Genomic DNA, 15,859 nt, shown 5'->3' on the forward strand with positions numbered 1-15,859 from the left:
CAGGAATCAAATGGAGGATTTATGAAAGCAGAGAGGACTGGCATAAGAAAATACGAAATACTGTCATTTGCAATAACATGGATAGACCTTGAGAGAATATTACTCTAAGTGAAGTAAGTCAGGCAGAAAAAGCTAGAATCAGCCGAAACCAGTTTGGCTCAGTGGATAGAGCATCGGCTTGGGGACTGAAGGGTCCCGGGTTCGATTCCGGTCAAGGGCATGTACCTTGGCTGCGGGCATATCCCCAGTGGGGGGTGTGCAAGAGGCAGCTGATTGAAGACTCTCTCTCATCGATGTTTCTAGCTCTCTCTCTCTCTCCCTTCCTCTCTGTACAAAATCAATAAAATATATATTTTAAAAATAATAATAAATAAATAAATAAATAAATAAATAAATAAATGGTGTTGAAAAAATTAGATCCCAAGCAAACTTACAAACCAATTAAAAAAAAAAAAAAAGCTAGAATCATAAGATTTCACTCATATGTGGGATACATACAGCAGTGGTGATTGCGAGAGAGAAGCGGTGGAAGGGTAGGGAGTGAAGAGGACCTAATATATGGTGACAGAAGATGATCTGACTTTGAGTGGTGGACACATAGTGCAAGATGCAGATCTTGTAACATAGAAATGCACACCTAAAACCTATGTGACCCTGTTAACCAATGTCACCCCAATAAGAAAAAACAAGCAAACAAACAAAAAAAAAACAGAGAAGGTTGGGCCACAGAATTTCAGATTCATTAGGTTATGAGACCTGAGAATCTGTGTTTATTAGGTTCACAGGTGATGCTGATGCTACTGGTCCAGAGACCACCTTTTGAGAAACATTGACCTCAAAAATAAAGCCAATGATTCTTGCCCTAGCCAGTGTGGCTCAGTTGGTTGAGCATTGTCCCATGCACCAAGAGGTATTGGTTAGATTCCTGGTCAGGGCACATGCCCTGGTTGAGTTTCAGACTCAATTCCCAGTGGGGGCATGCCAGAGGCAGCCCATGAATGTTTCTCTCTCACATCAATGTTTCTCTCTCCCTCTTCCTTCCTCACTAAAATAAATAAAAACATTAAGCCCATGCTTCTTAATCTGCTGTTTACAACCTGCTCCAGCCTGGTCTCAATCTACTTTCTAGCTTCATTTCTTTTCCATCCCCTCCCCCTCTACCCAGGCCTCCAGTCACACTGAAGTTTTCACCAGGCCAGCTGTTCACACCTCTATGCCTTGCTGTTTCTTTTGTCTGGAATGTTTGCTGCCCCAGCACCTTCCTTTTCACACCCTCCCTGCTGCATTTGATGACCCTGCAGACCCTTACATTCTTCTATTATTGCTTTATGTTTTTGTCTGCCCAGCTGTCTTCCCGTATCTGGAGCCTTAGTCACCTACATAGCTCTCAGCCATAGCAACAGGGTCACTGAGTGAGAAAACAAGAGTATGAATGTGAAAATGAAGGTATGTGGAGTGACTAAACTAGGAGAGTCAAGAGATGAAACGATGAGCTATTTGGTCCGTTTGTGCTTGGTTCTTTTTTTTTCTTCTTTTTTTTTAAAATATATTTTATTGATTTTGTACAGAGAGGAAGGGAGAGAGATAGAGAGCCAGAAACATCGATGAGAAAGAGTCATCGATCAGCTGCCTCCTGCACACCCCCTACTGGGGATATGCCCGCAACCAAGGCACATGCCCTTGACCGGAATCGAACCCGGGTCCCTTCAGTCCCCAAGCCGACGCTCCATCCATTGAGCCAAACCAGTTTTGGCTGTGCTTGATTCTGTCCATTGAGTTCTAGGCCCCAGATAAGGAATTTACTCTCTTATCAGGTTTCCTTAAAATTCCAAGTCCTAGCCATCTCTCCCTTCTTCTTCTTCTTTTTTTAAAAAAATATATTTTATTGATTTTTTTACAGAGAGGAAGAGAGAGGGTTAGAGAGTTAGAAACATCAATGAGAGAGAATCATCAGTCAGCTGCCACTTGCCCACCCCCTACTGGGGATGTGCCCACAATCAAGGTACATGTCCTTAACCTTGACTGGAATCAAACCTGGGACCTTTCAGTCTACAGGCTGACACTCTATCCACTGAGCCAAACCAGTTTCGGCCATCTGTTCCTTCTTAGCAGGAATCACCTGGGACCCCAAATACACTGAGTTCGTTCTCCAGAGTGTGCAGGGGCTGGGAACCCTCCCCCTCCCCCTCCCCCTCTCCCTCCCCCTCCCGCTTCTCCTCTTCCTCTCCCTTCCCTCCCCTTTCGGTGTTGGGGGTCCATGTTTTCAAACTTTTTATTTATTTTATTTTATGATTTTTCACAGAGAGGAAGAGAGAGGGATAGATAGATAGAAACATCGATGAGAGAGAATCATCGACCAGCTGCCTCCTGCACACCCCCTACTGGGGATGTGCCCGCAACCAATGTACATGCCCTTGACCAGAATCGAACCCAGGATCTTTCAGTCCACAGACTGACGCTCTGTCCACTGAGCCAAACCGGTTTCAGCCATGTTTTCAAACTTTTTAAGGAGCTTGTTGAGGTCTGCAAAAGCTTCTGCTAAACCCTTCACTGTGAATTTTCTTGGAGGTTCTTTTTATGGGACAACTGTCATATAAGCAGTATGTTATTGGCTGAAACATCATTATGCAGTGTATGATTATATAATATCTACTTTCCCCTTCTAGCAATTTTATCTAATTTGGGGGCCTCAGGGCTGGGAGAGGGTCTGCAAGCAGGGATGCCATGGTTACAGATTGTGCACTGCCCAAGCCTAAGAGTACCATTCACATTCTCTACAGCCTTGTAGGGAAGAGAGGCCCCACCGAGCTGTGTAATAGAGTCTGTCTGCAAGTCAGATGGACTGAATTTGAATCATGGCTCAATCACTTACCAATTGTTTGACTAAGCAAGAGACCTAACCTCCTAAAACTCAGTTTCCTCATCTGAGAATGGGTGTTGTTAGTACCTACCAAATGGGGTAGTTGAGAAAATTCAGTAGTTTAATGAGTTTAAAATAGTGGCTGGTACAAAGCTATCATTTTCTCTCTGAGAAGGCTATAAACATGGGGACAATGAGTTACTGAAAAACTGCTGCAGGTAGGCCTTGCTCTTAGTGGAAATCAAGTCCTCCTGCTGTTCTCTCTCTTAGGACCATACTTCATCCTTCTTTTTGCCAAAACTCACTTTTATTAGTCAGGTCTTTTTTAGTCGACAAATGACAAAACTCCCAAGCTAACTAGCTTGAGTTAAAGGAAGCATTTGTGGGCTGACGTAATTGGAGGATCCAATCGAGGACCCAGGGCTCTAGCTATATCACATAGACCCTGTCTCCTTCCCCATCTCCTGGCTCTGCTCCTCTGAGTTAGTTATATTCTCCGGCAGGTTCTTTCATGTGACAGGAAAGTGAGTGACCAGGTAGTTCAACCTTAACATTCTATGGCTTTTATTTTTATTTTTTCATTCTATGGCTTTTAATACAAAAGAAGAGCAATCCTCTTCTCTCATCATTCATAGAGCAATCTTATGGAAGGCCTTTGATTGGCCCAGCTGGGGTCCATGCCCATTCTTTGGACCAATCATTGTGGCTATAGATATGGGTGCTATGATTGGCTTAGCTGGGGTCATGTGTCCACCCTAATTTGACAGTCCTAATTTGACAGTCCGGCAAGAGATACATGGAATGGCTTGAGTATAGCTGCTGAGAATACAAGAATGCCTTCTGCACACCCCCTTTAGGGATTGAGCCCAAAACCTGGGCATGAGAACTGACTGGGAATCAAACCGGTAACCTTTCCGTGCATAAGATGACACCCAACGGAGCCACACCAGTCAGAGCTTCCCATCTTTATCTTTATGGCTCAGTTCATTTCTTCAGGGAATCTACCCTTTCTTTCCCATGTGGATCTGCAAATTATTCACAATTTGAGGCAGGGATAAGAACCTATTTATTCACCTATCTTCCCCAGGCTTAGCTTCCTGCCTAGGCTGTGGAAGAGACACTGTTGGTGGCCTATCCAACATCCATTTCTCTTTCATACTCAGATCTTTGATGGATTCCACCCTCTCTTCCCATTGTCTTGGGCTTAGAGGGAAAGCAGATACTCAATAGTTTAAACTCATTAGAGTCCCCTTTCCTGCCACAGTGGTTGGTTCAGGAATGGGTATGTGAGGCTTAATTTGGACAAGACATAATAGGGTAGACTGGAAAGGCTTCTTGCTTTTAATAGAACCTGGAAGCCAGCTCCTTCCTGCCCTCTCGTGCTGACTGTAAATGAGGAAGCATTTGGCCTCTGTCCACTGCTACTGGATGCCACTAAACAGCTGGAGGGGAACATACTTTAGGTGAAAGCTGACACCAGGGAGGTCAGTGTGGAGACACTGGAACCTTGAAGGCCCTGTTGAATTGTTGGATTGGCCAACCCTGGAATCCACTCTGCATCAGGACCATCAAGCCCCCAGCTAACATATTTCCTGTTGTTAGTCCACTTTGAGCTGGGAGTGTTGCAGCCACAAGTATCCTCAGAATATACTTCCTTTTTTTTTTTTTTTTTTTTTTAAATAATTTTTTTATTGATTTTTCACAGAGAGGAAGGGAGAGAGATAGACAGTAAGAAACATCGGTGAGGGAGAGCCATCAATCAGTCGCCTCCTATACACCCCCTACTGGGGATGTGCCCGCAACCAAGGTACATGCCCTTGACAGGAATCGAACCCAGGACCCTTCAGTCCGCAGGCCGACACTCTATCCACTGAGCCAAACCGGCTTTGGCTCAGAATGTACTTCCTGAATGCATTCATGGGCTAGTGGCCCAAGAGCAAGAGCCATCAAGCATTCTCTCTTAAACCTTTGCACCCCACAATAACAGACATTCAAATATTCTGGATGCTTTTTAAAAAAACACAGCAGTTACTTTATTCTTAAATTTGCACTTTACAAAACCACAAAGGAGAAGTCCTTGAGGGAGAGACAGGTAGGGGTGGAGGGCTGGGGGATGGGAAGGAGGGAGGAGAGAAAGGCCCAGAAATGTTGTCTCCCTCTTCTTTGGGACCAAGCGGAGACTTGGCTCCAGGCCAGGCCAGCTGGGCCTCCCGTGTCCGGGCTGCACAGAGCTAGGCCGAAGGACCTCAGGGAAAGGCTGCGTCCTCTAGAGACTGCTGCCATATGACATCTGACAAGTCAGCCATAAGCTGAGGCTTCCAGCCGCCCAGAGAAGGAAGTGGGCTCCCTCCCCTTTCTTCCCAGGCCAGGGGAAGTGAGCCTGAGGTGGGGGTGAGGGCTACCCATCTAGCAGCTTTAGGATGCTCTCCCGCTCCTTCAGAGTCTTCCAGGCCTGGTCCTTCTCCTTCTTGGTGGGAGTCCGCTTCTTTTGCCGGGCAGCCATGATCTTGCGGAAGGCATCCATGACCTCATTGTCTGCCATTCGGACTCGCTGCCTCAGCTCCTGCCGGCTCACCTCCTCCTTTGCCAGCCTGTGGGGACCAGCCAGCCAGGTGTCATGGGAAGCCCACGTCCAGACTGAGTCCACCCACCATCCCAGGCTGGCACTCCTATGGACTATTCAGACCAAAAAGCAAAGTTCCTAAACCATTCTTATATGTACTATGTGGTAGATAGATACTAGCTTAAGCTCTTCAAAATTATTAGCTCATTTAATTCTCATAACAACCCTCTGAGGTAGGTAACATTAATTATTCCTATGTTACCAGTGACGAAACTGAGGCTCAAGAAGGTTAATAAATGTTCCAAGATCCTACAACTAGTGAGTGGGAGATCTGAATTAAGGCAGGTGGGCTTCAAACCATCTTTTAAAGGTGTTCTGTGCCAGCAGAGTACCTGCTTACTTCAGCATCCAAATTCCAGAGCAACCTTAGGATCCAGGCAGCCTAGGGTCTACAGAAGGCAGGTGAGATGCCAAACTAACCTCTCTGAATAGAATCCAATTTATGAATCCCATTAATGGTGAAGCTGGGATGTTACTTAGAGATCTGATCTACTCCAACCTGGTAGTTTTCCAGAAGGGGAGTGGCTGCTCAGGGAAGGAGACCTGCACTCTAGCTTTCTGATAGCCCCAAGGTCGTTCTTTCACTACCCCTTAATTCTGTATCTGCGTATCTCTGCTTCGCTCTCCCACCCCCTCCCTTCCTTGTATTTCTTTCATCTGTAATTTCCTCTTCTTGCCCTAGAGAGGGAACTAGAAAGAAGCTTTGAATTCAGCCTTGGGCTCAAGTCACATCTTGGTTGTTTATGGGCTGTGTGACCTTCAGTAGGACACATGTTTAATTAGGTCTTTATTTTCTCATCTGGTAAACAGGGAAAATACACCTGTCCCTGGGCTATAGTCGACATTAAAGAGGAGATTGTACACAAACCCCTATCTTTAAACACCCTAGCAGCTAGTCAGCAACTACCACTCCTTTTAATGGTGCACATCTTTTTCTTTTTCTTTTTTTAAATTTATTTTATTGATTTTTTACAGAGAGGAAGGGAGAGGGATAGAGTTAGAAACATCTATCAGCTGCCTCCTGCACACCTCCCACTGGGGATGTGCCCGCAACCAAGGTACATGCTCTCGACAGGAATTGAACCTGGGACCCTTCAGTCCACAGGATGAACTCTATCCACTGAGCCAAACTGGTCAGGCAAATGGTGCACATCTTTACCAATAATCCACTTGGAGACTCAGAGCCCTTTGCTCTGCCTCTCTTGCTGGCCTCAGCACATCTGAGAGAGGCAGAGTTGGCCAAATGAATGAGTGTGCCCTGCACTGTTGGGGCTTTGTGAGGCAAGGAGTTAGCATCTGTCTGTGAGAAGCAAGGAAACTTAGTTAAGCTGCTTTCTCTATCTCCTCAATAAAAGGGCAGCACTACCATGGTCTCCTTCCAGATGTCACCTATACCCTTATGACAAATTCAGGGCAAAAGACGAGAGTTAGCTGAAACCGGTTTAGCTCAGTGGTCAGAGCGTCAGCCTGCGGACTGAAAGGTCCCGGATTCGATTCCAGTCAAGGGCATGTACTTTGGTTGCGGGCACATCCCCGGTGGGGGGGGGTGTGTGGGAGGCAGCTCGTCGATGTTTCTCTCTCATCATCAACGTTTCTCTATCTCTCTCCCTTCCTTTCTGTAAAAATCAATAAAGTATATTTTAAAAAAATATCTTATAACCTTTAAAAAAATCAGTAAAATATATTAAAAAGAAAAAAAAAGATGAAAGTTAATATAAAATGATTGACATTGTGACCAATTCCTTAAAGAACTGGTTCTAAATAACTGGGTAGTTTCAGATGAAGGGCCAATAATAATCACAAAATGTTAACAGTTGATAAATCTAAGTGAAGAGTATATTGATGTTCATTGTACTACTCTTCCAGGTTTTCTGTGTGTCTGAAATTTTTCATAAAATAACATTGGAGAAGAAAGAAAATAAACATAAAAAAATTTAAAAAAATAAATCACACCTGGCCATTGTGGCTCAGTGGTTGAGCATCAAATGAGGAGGTTACAGTCTGATTCCCAGTCAGGGCACATGCCCAGATTGAGGGCTTGATCCCCAGTAGGCAGTGAACAGGAGGTAGCCTATCAGTGATTCTCTCCCATCTTTGATGTTTCTCTCCCTTCCTCTCTCTGAAGTAAAAATAAATATATAAAAATAAATAAATCACACAATGTGAATATAGTTAACACCTTAAAAATGGATATAAAGAGTCAATTTTATATTACATATTTTCCACCACAATTATAAGTAAGTAAATGAATAAATCCCTGAAGTCTTTGCCCTAGTCTGCGAATTAGAATCTATTTAAGACATAACTTGTGGGTTGGTGCCTGATACGGACAATTTTTTCAAGGCTCCTCAGGTGATTTAGAGGCCTGCCAGGTTTGGAAGCCTATTGTTAAGTCCCCACAAGGTGACAAGCAGTGGCCAAGGCCTTGTTGGTCAACCCCTGGCCCATCCATCCATCCATACTCACCTCAGCAGGTCATGCTTCTTGGTGCGGTTATGGGCACTGAGTGCCTTCAGCTCGGCCTGTCGTTTGCGCAGCTCAGCGAGGACCTCGTCCTCCGAGTCCTCTGCGGGGCGATCCTCAGACTCCAGCAGGCCCTGGGCGATCAGCTCCTCCTTGATGCGGCTCTCCAAGGACTTGGTGTGGGGCACACTGCAGGGAAAGGCAGCCCTCAGCTCAAGGGCCAGTTTGGAAGGGGGATCCCTTGGACATATCCAAGGTTAGTGAACACCTTCTCTTTGGGCACCCCCTTTATATCCATGTAGATATAAAAATATAGAGACAAGCAAATATGGTCATGTTTCAAACACAAGCAACATATATCCAGTGCCAAAAAAAATAGGAAAACTTATAATGTCAAAAACCCAAAGAAAAACACTATTATTTTGTTATATTAACATTATTTTTCTATGTTATTTTACACACACAGTAGTCCTCCCTTATCAGTGAGGGATACTTTCTAAGACCCCCAGTGGCTCCCTGGAACCAGCATAGTACAGAACCCTATATATACTGTTTTTCTATATATTCATACTTATGATACTGTTTAGTTTATAAATTAGGCACAGTAAGAGATTAACAACAATAATAAGATAGAACAATTATAACAATTTACTGTAATAAGTTATGTGAATGTGATCTCTGATAACCAATTAATAACTGAGATGGCTACTAAGTGACTAATGGGTAGATAGAGGATATAGTGTGGTTATGCTGGACAAAGGAATGACTCACACCCCAGGTGGGATGGAGCAGATGGCATGAGATTTCAGATGGCATAAGATTTCATCATGCTACTCACGACAGCACAAAATTTAACACTTACAAACTGTTTATTTCTGGAATTTTCCATTTAATATTTTTGGACCACAGTTAACAGAAAACTGGGGAAAGCAAAACTGCAGATAAGGGGGAGACTGCTGTGATTGACACACACACACACACTCCAGATTTAAAAAATATATTTTCTTAGTGACTTCAAAGAAGGGAGAGGGTGGAAGGGAGAGGTAGAAACATCAATGATGAGAGAGAATCATTGATCAGCTACCTCCTGCAGAGTCCCTATTTGGGATTGAGCCCACAACCTGAACATGTAACTTGACCAGGAATCAAACCAGTGACCTCCTAATTCATAGATCAACACTGAACCACTGAGCAACACCGGCTGGGCTATTCCAGCTTTTGTTATATATTATTTCCAGTCTTTTATCATAGATCATTTGTGTTTTTCCCTATGTACACACATTTAAATATATCTTAAACAAAACAAGGACCACACTGTGCTACAAGTGACATTTTCCCCACTTAACACTGTACTGTTTACATCTTTTCATGTCAATTAGCTATATTTCTCTTACATGATTAATAGTTGCAAATTATTTTATCATACAGAGTAATGAAATTTTAGCCAACCACTAACCTTCAACTGGATATTTAGTTGTTTGCAATAAGAACAGTGTTCTGATTAACAACCCTGTACTAAGTCTGTGCATGCAGAAATGCGGGGCCAGCATGCATATTTGAAGCTTTTATTGGGCTTTCTCAAACTGTCCTTGGCCTCTCTAGTAATTAAGAATTCCCCATGTCAGGACGAACAGAAATAGGAGCCGGACTGTGAGGTGTGGATAAGATGCCACTTACCTGAAAGGCTTGTTCTGATTTCGGGGAGAGGTGCTTGCCCCATCGGCCACTGATTCTTTCCCGGACATGTCAGGAATGGGAGAGTCCTCCATAGGGGAAATAATATTTTCCTGGAAGACCACATAAATGGAGGATAAAGAGCTATAGTATTTCTGTTTTCCTGCTCCCCTCTGACCTACACAGAGAGTCTTCATAGGCCAAAAATATCCTTTTATATTTCTCATCCCACCCTGCCCAGAAAGCCTTTCCAGCCTCCAAAAAGCTTTGATCATTTTTTATGCTGATTCCAAAAGAAGGGAGCACAGAAGAGCAAAGATAGCACTCAATGATAGTAATATTAGCTAAGGTTTATTAAATGTTTGCAATGCACCAGGCACTGTGCTAAGCACATTGTGGCAGAGGCTGCTAGCTGTCCAAAAGCCATTCTTTTTTTTTCTTTTCTTTTTTTAAAATATATTTTTATTGACTTCAGAGAGAAAGGGGGAAACATCAATGATGAGAATCACTGATCAGCTGTGTCCTGCATGCTCCACACTGGGGATATGAGCCTGCAACATGGGCATGTGCCCTGACTGGAAATCAAACTGTGACCTCCTGGTTCACAGGTGGACACTCAACCACTGAGCCACACTGGCCAGGCCAAAGCCATTCTTGCCCTTCTTCCATATTAGCCAGGCTTATTGCTGCCCACATACACAATACTTCCCAGCCTTCCTTGCAGTCAGGTGTAGTCATGTGACAAATTCTTTCCAGTGGAAAGTGATTAGGAGTGACAAAAGCTTCAGCCTGTTATAGCCCATTAGTCTTCCCTCATACACATCTCCTAGCTCTTTTTCTGTGAGCTTCGACTGTCAATCACACCCAGAGTAACCTTATGCAGAATGCATGTTTAAGATGGCAAAGTCACCAGGGCTGGTGTCCCTGTCTGGTGGTGTGGGGCAGAGACCCTCTCTTCCCTTCAGCCAACCTGAGCATGTGTCTGAGGCTGTTACATGAGAGGGAAATACACTGTTGTGTTTGGGCCAGAGAGGAAAGCAAGGCTCAGTGAGGTGAAGGGATGTGCATAAGGTCAGACAGAGAGCATACAGAAAAGGATCCCTGAACCTAGACTTTGAGTCCTGCTTCTATGTATTAGCTGTGGGACCTCAAGCAAACAGTTCCCTTTTTTTGAGCCTCAATCTTCTTGTGTTACGTGAGGCTAACCACTGTGCTTGCCTCCAACGAGAGGGTGTGTGGAAAGTCACTTGCACGGGGCTCAGCCCTTAGCCAACACTCAAGTAACTGTGAAGTAGTGGTTACCTTTGGGGAGGTTAGAGACTGGGAGGGGCCTCCAGGATACTGGTAATGTTTTATTATACAAGTGCTCATTTGTGAAACGTTACAAAGCTATAAATTTAAGACCTATATACTTTTCTAAATGTATAATATACTTCAATAAAAAATGAAATAAGCCCTAAGTGGTTTGGCTCAGTGGATAGAGCGTCAGCCTGCGACCTGAAGGGTCCCAGGTTCGATTCCGGTCAAGGGCATGTACCTTGGTTGTGGGCATATCCTCAATAGGTGGTGTGCACCAGGCAGCTGATGAATGTTTCTACATCTCTATCCCTCTCCCTTCCTCTTTGTAAAAAATCAATAAAATATATTTAAAAAATAATAAATGAAATAAATAAGCACTGGCTGTTGTGGCTCAGTTGGTTGGTACATCATTCCATACACCAGAAGGTGGCGTGTTCCATTCCAGGTTAGGGCACATACCCAGATTGCAAGTTCGGTCCCCAGTTGGGGTGTGTGTGGAAGGCAACCAGTTGATATTTCTCTTACATTGACATTCTCTCTCTCCCTCCCTCCCTTCTCCCCTCCTTTCCTTTCTCCCTCACGCTGAGATGAAGAAGAAGGAGGAGGAGGAGGAGGAGAAGGGGGAGGAGGAGGAGGGGGAAGAGGAAAAGGAGGAGGAGGAGGAAGAAGAAGAAGAGGAAGAGGAGGAGCAAACATTGAAATATTGTAGAAAGTAAATGTGGTTGCTGTTTTAGGTTGGGGTGCTCACCTCCACCAAGGCCTGCAGGAGGCGCTGTGTCAGGGCACCAAATGGGCATCCATCTTCGGGCTGCTCATGCTGGGCCTCAGACTTCTTCAGCAGGGCATCCACATCTGAAGCAGGCAGAGTAGTGGGTAACTGGTCTGAAGTTTTGGGAACTCAAGTCCTAACCTGGGATAGGCAGCAAGTTGAGGGGCCTACCTTTAGTGTCGAGTTCAGTTAGTGGCCCCATGAGGCCTTTCTTCTTGTCAGCCACAGCTGCGGCCCGGGCTCCGTCCTTCTGCTCCTCCAGCAGGTCCTCCTGTGCCCAGCGTTGGGAGTAGTGCTTTCCCAGGGGCGGGATCTGTAGGAGAAACTGTAGGGTCAGGAGAAGGAATTCTTTTTTGTATTGCTTGAATTTATTACTGCTTGTATGAATTACTTTTTCAAATACATTTTTAAAAAATTCAGACAAGCGACGTGACAGAGGTAGATCGAAGTCTTGTGGCAGCCCTCAAAAGAGACCAACTTTCTGCTGGGGAATCCGCAAAGGAGTTTTGGTGCAGGTAACACACGGTCAGGGTTTGAACGGTGAATCAGTGTGCCAAGAGGAGGAGAGCATATGCAGAGGCCCAGAGCCCAGCAAGGATCCTGTGGGGGTCAGGAGTGAGGGTAAGGTGCTTGGTGGGGCTGGGGAATGCAGCAGTGAAGAGAGAGTGTGGCCAATGAAACTGGAGAGGGGTGCTGGGGCCGTGCCACCAAGGACTGAGACACTTGGACTCGATCCTGAGGGTAATGAGAACCAGAAGACCGGGAGCAGGGTCGTGTCACATCTGAGCATGACAGCGGACCTATGGGAGAGTTCCCCCAACACTTCTACTTTCTACATTTTCTTTTAAGGAGTGAAAGAAAGGCCCCTTTGGAGGCAGGAAGTATAAAGAACCTGTTTGGGTGAGAGCTGATGGAAGTCTTGAACCAAAGCAGAGGGGAGGGAGATGTGCAAACAAGAGAAAGCCTCCCTGAATCTGATAGTAACCATCCGGATGGGATGGAAGGGAGACAATGCAGGGAGAAGGATGAGAGAGACCAAATGTCTGAGTGGGATAATGGGGCAGACAGGAGACTGGGCAAGGTAGGGAAAGGAAGATGATATACGGCTTTAGGAGCTTTAATTCTGAGGCACCTCTGAGCCCTCTTGTTTTCTACCTTGTCTGTTGAGACTCAGGTTTTCTACCTTGTAATGTTCAGCCTCATCTTCTGGGGGTTTCAGTAACTCCTCTAGCGTGCGCACCTCCTCGTTAGTGATGTCAGCACAGTAGGGCTCCACTGAAGCCCAGAACCTGCAGAGAGAAACAGATCCTCAATGGGCACCCATGTCCCACAAGCATCAGCCCAGGGCTTCTCCACAGTCTCCACTTCCCGATTCCCAATGCCCCTCCACGTTCTCTGGCCCAGAACCTGTTGGGGGCATCGTTCTTGGGGATCCGTGGCACATCAATTGGGTCATCAGTGAATTCATATTCCTGGATCTTGGGCTGAAGGTTTTTGGATTTAGGTCGCCCGGGGCCAGGGCCCGGTCCATGCCCTGCCTTCCCTTCCAGTTTCTGCTTCTTGGGCTTCCCATGTTTGGGGGGAGCCCCAAGCTCGTGGTCTCGACCCATCTTCATGAATCGTCGGTCACCTTTCTTATCCTGCCAGTCAGTGAGGATCTGAAATTCAAAGACTGTCACTGAGGGGGAGAAGGGAAGACACAGGACAACTCTTTTCCCGGTAAAGAATTAGGATCTATAACTTGAGGAGACGCCAAGGTCTTTTCCCCTCTCCTTTTTATTTAGTAAACTATTCATCCTTCAAACTCGCTCCTTTTCCTGTATCCATCTCGGGATTTTATTCATATACTTATCATTCTACCCATTTGTCTGTACTCTGATGCACTTCTGTAGAACTTAGCAGAAAGGCCAAATGACCCCAGTACATGTTAGCTCTGGGAAAATATGCTGGTGATAACTTTTTGGTGATGACAAATAAGCCTCCCAGCAAACCTTCACTTACAACATTAGGCTGAGCCTTTGCAAAAAAAGGAGAAAAAAATCTCTTAATCCTCACAAAAGCTCTGTGACAGGTCCTATTTTCCAGCCCTGTTTACAGATAGAGAACTGATACTCAGAAATAGAATGTAACTTTCCCAAAGCCACATAGCTGGAAACAGTAACACTAGCAAGTGCTTAGGCCAAGATTCAAAAGCAGGTTTCCTCATACCCGTAGTACCCCTAACCATAACATATCATCTGCTACTTGTCTGAACCCACCCTCCTTTTAGTTGGCAAACTCCCTGAAAGCCACAATTGTCCTAATGACCTCTCTCTAATGATTTGTAGAAGTATTAATCCTCACAACATACTGGAGGGTGGGGTCTGTGTGTGTGTGTGAATAAATGGTGAATTAAAAATCTTGCAATTTATGAGGATTACCCACCTTCCTGCGTATCACACAAGCCCAATTTGGGTCTCTCCTCCCCTCTCCAACCTCCTGTACCCCAGGCTTTAGCAGATGTGGCTAACTGAACGACCCACCCAGAACTTGTCACAGTCCATCCCTGGTGATGTCCCCTCTGTAGGGTATCACCTGGGTTTCAGCCTCCAACACTCGCAGGCGCCGGCTGGCAGAGGAAAGCAGGGTCTCAAGTTCCAGCTGCAGAGTGTCCAGCTCCTCGATGCCGATGCCATCATCCTCAGAGCGGGCCAGCACTGCCGTGTAGCGTGGACAAACTTTTAGGTGGTCCACAGACTTGAAGTCATGGAACTGCAAGGGGCAGTCCTTCAGTTCACTCATGGCCTAGGATACAGGACCCTGGGGAGCTGGAGAGGAGAGGGCCATTGATGGTAGATGAAACGGCACAAGAAAAGCCCAAGAGCTCACTCAATCGTGTGAGAGCATCAAGGAGAAAACCAGGCTTCAGTACCTTTTTGACAGGTTGATGGCACAGCTACTACTCACAGAGCACCTACTGTGCACCAAGCACAGGGCATCTTACCAGCTTCTCACTGAATTCAAACCCCTTGAACAGGAACCATGTGATCTCCATTTTACAAATAAGGAAACTGAGACTCTGTAAGGGGGTGCAGGCCCAAATTTACCAAAATGCAATTTGAACGCAAGTGGTTGTGCATCTGTGCGCCTCATCACCTTGATATACTTTGCCCTCTATTCCCGATGCTCTTCCCTTTTGCTCTACTCCTCCTGGGTTCTGCTAAGCCTCTGGGTTCCGAGCATCCCATTCTTACAGTGTGTTCGTTTTTGCCTCGCAGCATCGTCTGGTCTCACCCATCCCCACCTTTACCCCTCCCTGACAATGGTTAAGAATGTGGCTGGTAAGCCAGACATAACCAGGGTCCAAACCCAGGCTTTAACATTCTCTATTTATGTGACTGATCATTTTATTTAACCTTCCTGAGTCTCGGTTTTTCCATCTGTAAAATGGGGACCAGAGAAGTCTGGGTCTTGTTTCCTCGTAAGAAGTCAGAATCTGTAAAATGGGGATAACAACAGTACCTACCTCCCCGGGATGTTCTGAGGATTAAGAGATGATGCTCGTCAAGAGCCCAGTTCAGTGACTGGCACAGAAGTGGGACTGCTTAAAGGCTGTTTCCCCACCTCCCCACCCCGCCCCGTGGGTCGCCCCAATACCCCGCCTTCAGGGTCCTCGACGTCTCGGCACCCCCTAACGCGGCCCCCGCCCCCTCTCCCTCCTCACTCCAGCCACCTACGACCACCGGGTCGCGACAGGGGGCGGGGAGTTCCGGTTGGTGTATCCACCACCCGGAACTGGCTGCGAGCGGGCCGTGCAGTGGCCGCGGGGGCGGAGACACGGAAGGGCGAGGATTGCGGGGGAGGACTTGGCCGCCCGCTCGCCCGCTAGCCCACTGCCGGGGGGTGAGGGCTATGCCTCGGGTCTACCCTAGCGAGCAGCCGGGGCTGGAGGGCGGGGCTCGGCAGCCGGGTTTTCAGTCTGACGGTTAGTCTCGCCGAGCCCCTGGGGCCGGCGGTAGGAGGGGCCGGGAGAAAGGATGGGGGCGCAGAACCGGAAGAAGCGAAGGTCTCCGCTTAGCTTAGTCCAAATATGGTGCCCAACCTGCGGCAGGGCTGTACCATTGTATGACTATAGGGGGGGAAAGCGGCAAAGAAGCCAAGCAGGTTAGGGTCGAAAGCGAGAGCCTCATGG

General features: G+C 46.3%; 1 protein-coding gene across 4 annotated transcripts; it reads right to left on the reverse strand.

Annotated features, from left to right (window-relative positions):
* Window positions 1–4,873: 4,873 nt before the first annotated feature.
* TADA3 (transcriptional adaptor 3) lies at window positions 4,874–15,815 on the reverse strand. Of its 4 annotated transcripts, none has more exons than XM_045579164.1 (9): window positions 15,392–15,764; window positions 14,263–14,495; window positions 13,096–13,346; window positions 12,872–12,977; window positions 11,860–12,001; window positions 11,668–11,771; window positions 9,624–9,733; window positions 7,950–8,135; window positions 4,874–5,451 (listed from the first exon to the last, which is right to left on the reverse strand). In XM_045579164.1, the coding sequence occupies exons 2-9, from the start codon at window positions 14,467–14,469 to the stop codon at window positions 5,259–5,261; spliced, it is 1,299 nt and encodes a 432-aa protein (XP_045435120.1). In that variant the 5' UTR covers window positions 14,470–14,495; window positions 15,392–15,764; the 3' UTR covers window positions 4,874–5,258. The 4 variants fall into 4 exon arrangements, with proteins under 4 accessions (XP_045435120.1, XP_036286998.1, XP_036286999.1 ...); XM_036431105.2 differs by having other exon boundaries at window positions 15,194–15,760; XM_036431106.2 differs by lacking the exon at window positions 15,392–15,764 and adding an exon at window positions 14,775–15,168.
* Window positions 15,816–15,859: the final 44 nt, after the last annotated feature.

Source organism: Pipistrellus kuhlii, unplaced genomic scaffold (genome assembly GCF_014108245.1).
Source record: "Pipistrellus kuhlii isolate mPipKuh1 unplaced genomic scaffold, mPipKuh1.p scaffold_m20_p_11, whole genome shotgun sequence".
In the NCBI taxonomy this organism is placed as follows: domain Eukaryota; kingdom Metazoa; phylum Chordata; class Mammalia; order Chiroptera; family Vespertilionidae; genus Pipistrellus; species Pipistrellus kuhlii.

Bases quoted from the DNA above. Each gene is read 5' to 3' on its own strand.
- TADA3 (XM_045579164.1), bottom strand. From the start codon at position 14,469: ATGAGTGAACTGAAGGACTGCCCCTTGCAGTTCCATGACTTCAAGTCT. The intron at 8,136-9,623 runs GTAAGTGGCATC...CTTTCCCTGCAG, and splicing joins AATCAGAACAAGCCTTTCAG to TGTGCCCCACACCAAGTCCT. The intron at 5,452-7,949 runs GTGAGTATGGAT...TGGTCCCCACAG, and splicing joins AAGAAGCATGACCTGCTGAG to GCTGGCAAAGGAGGAGGTGA.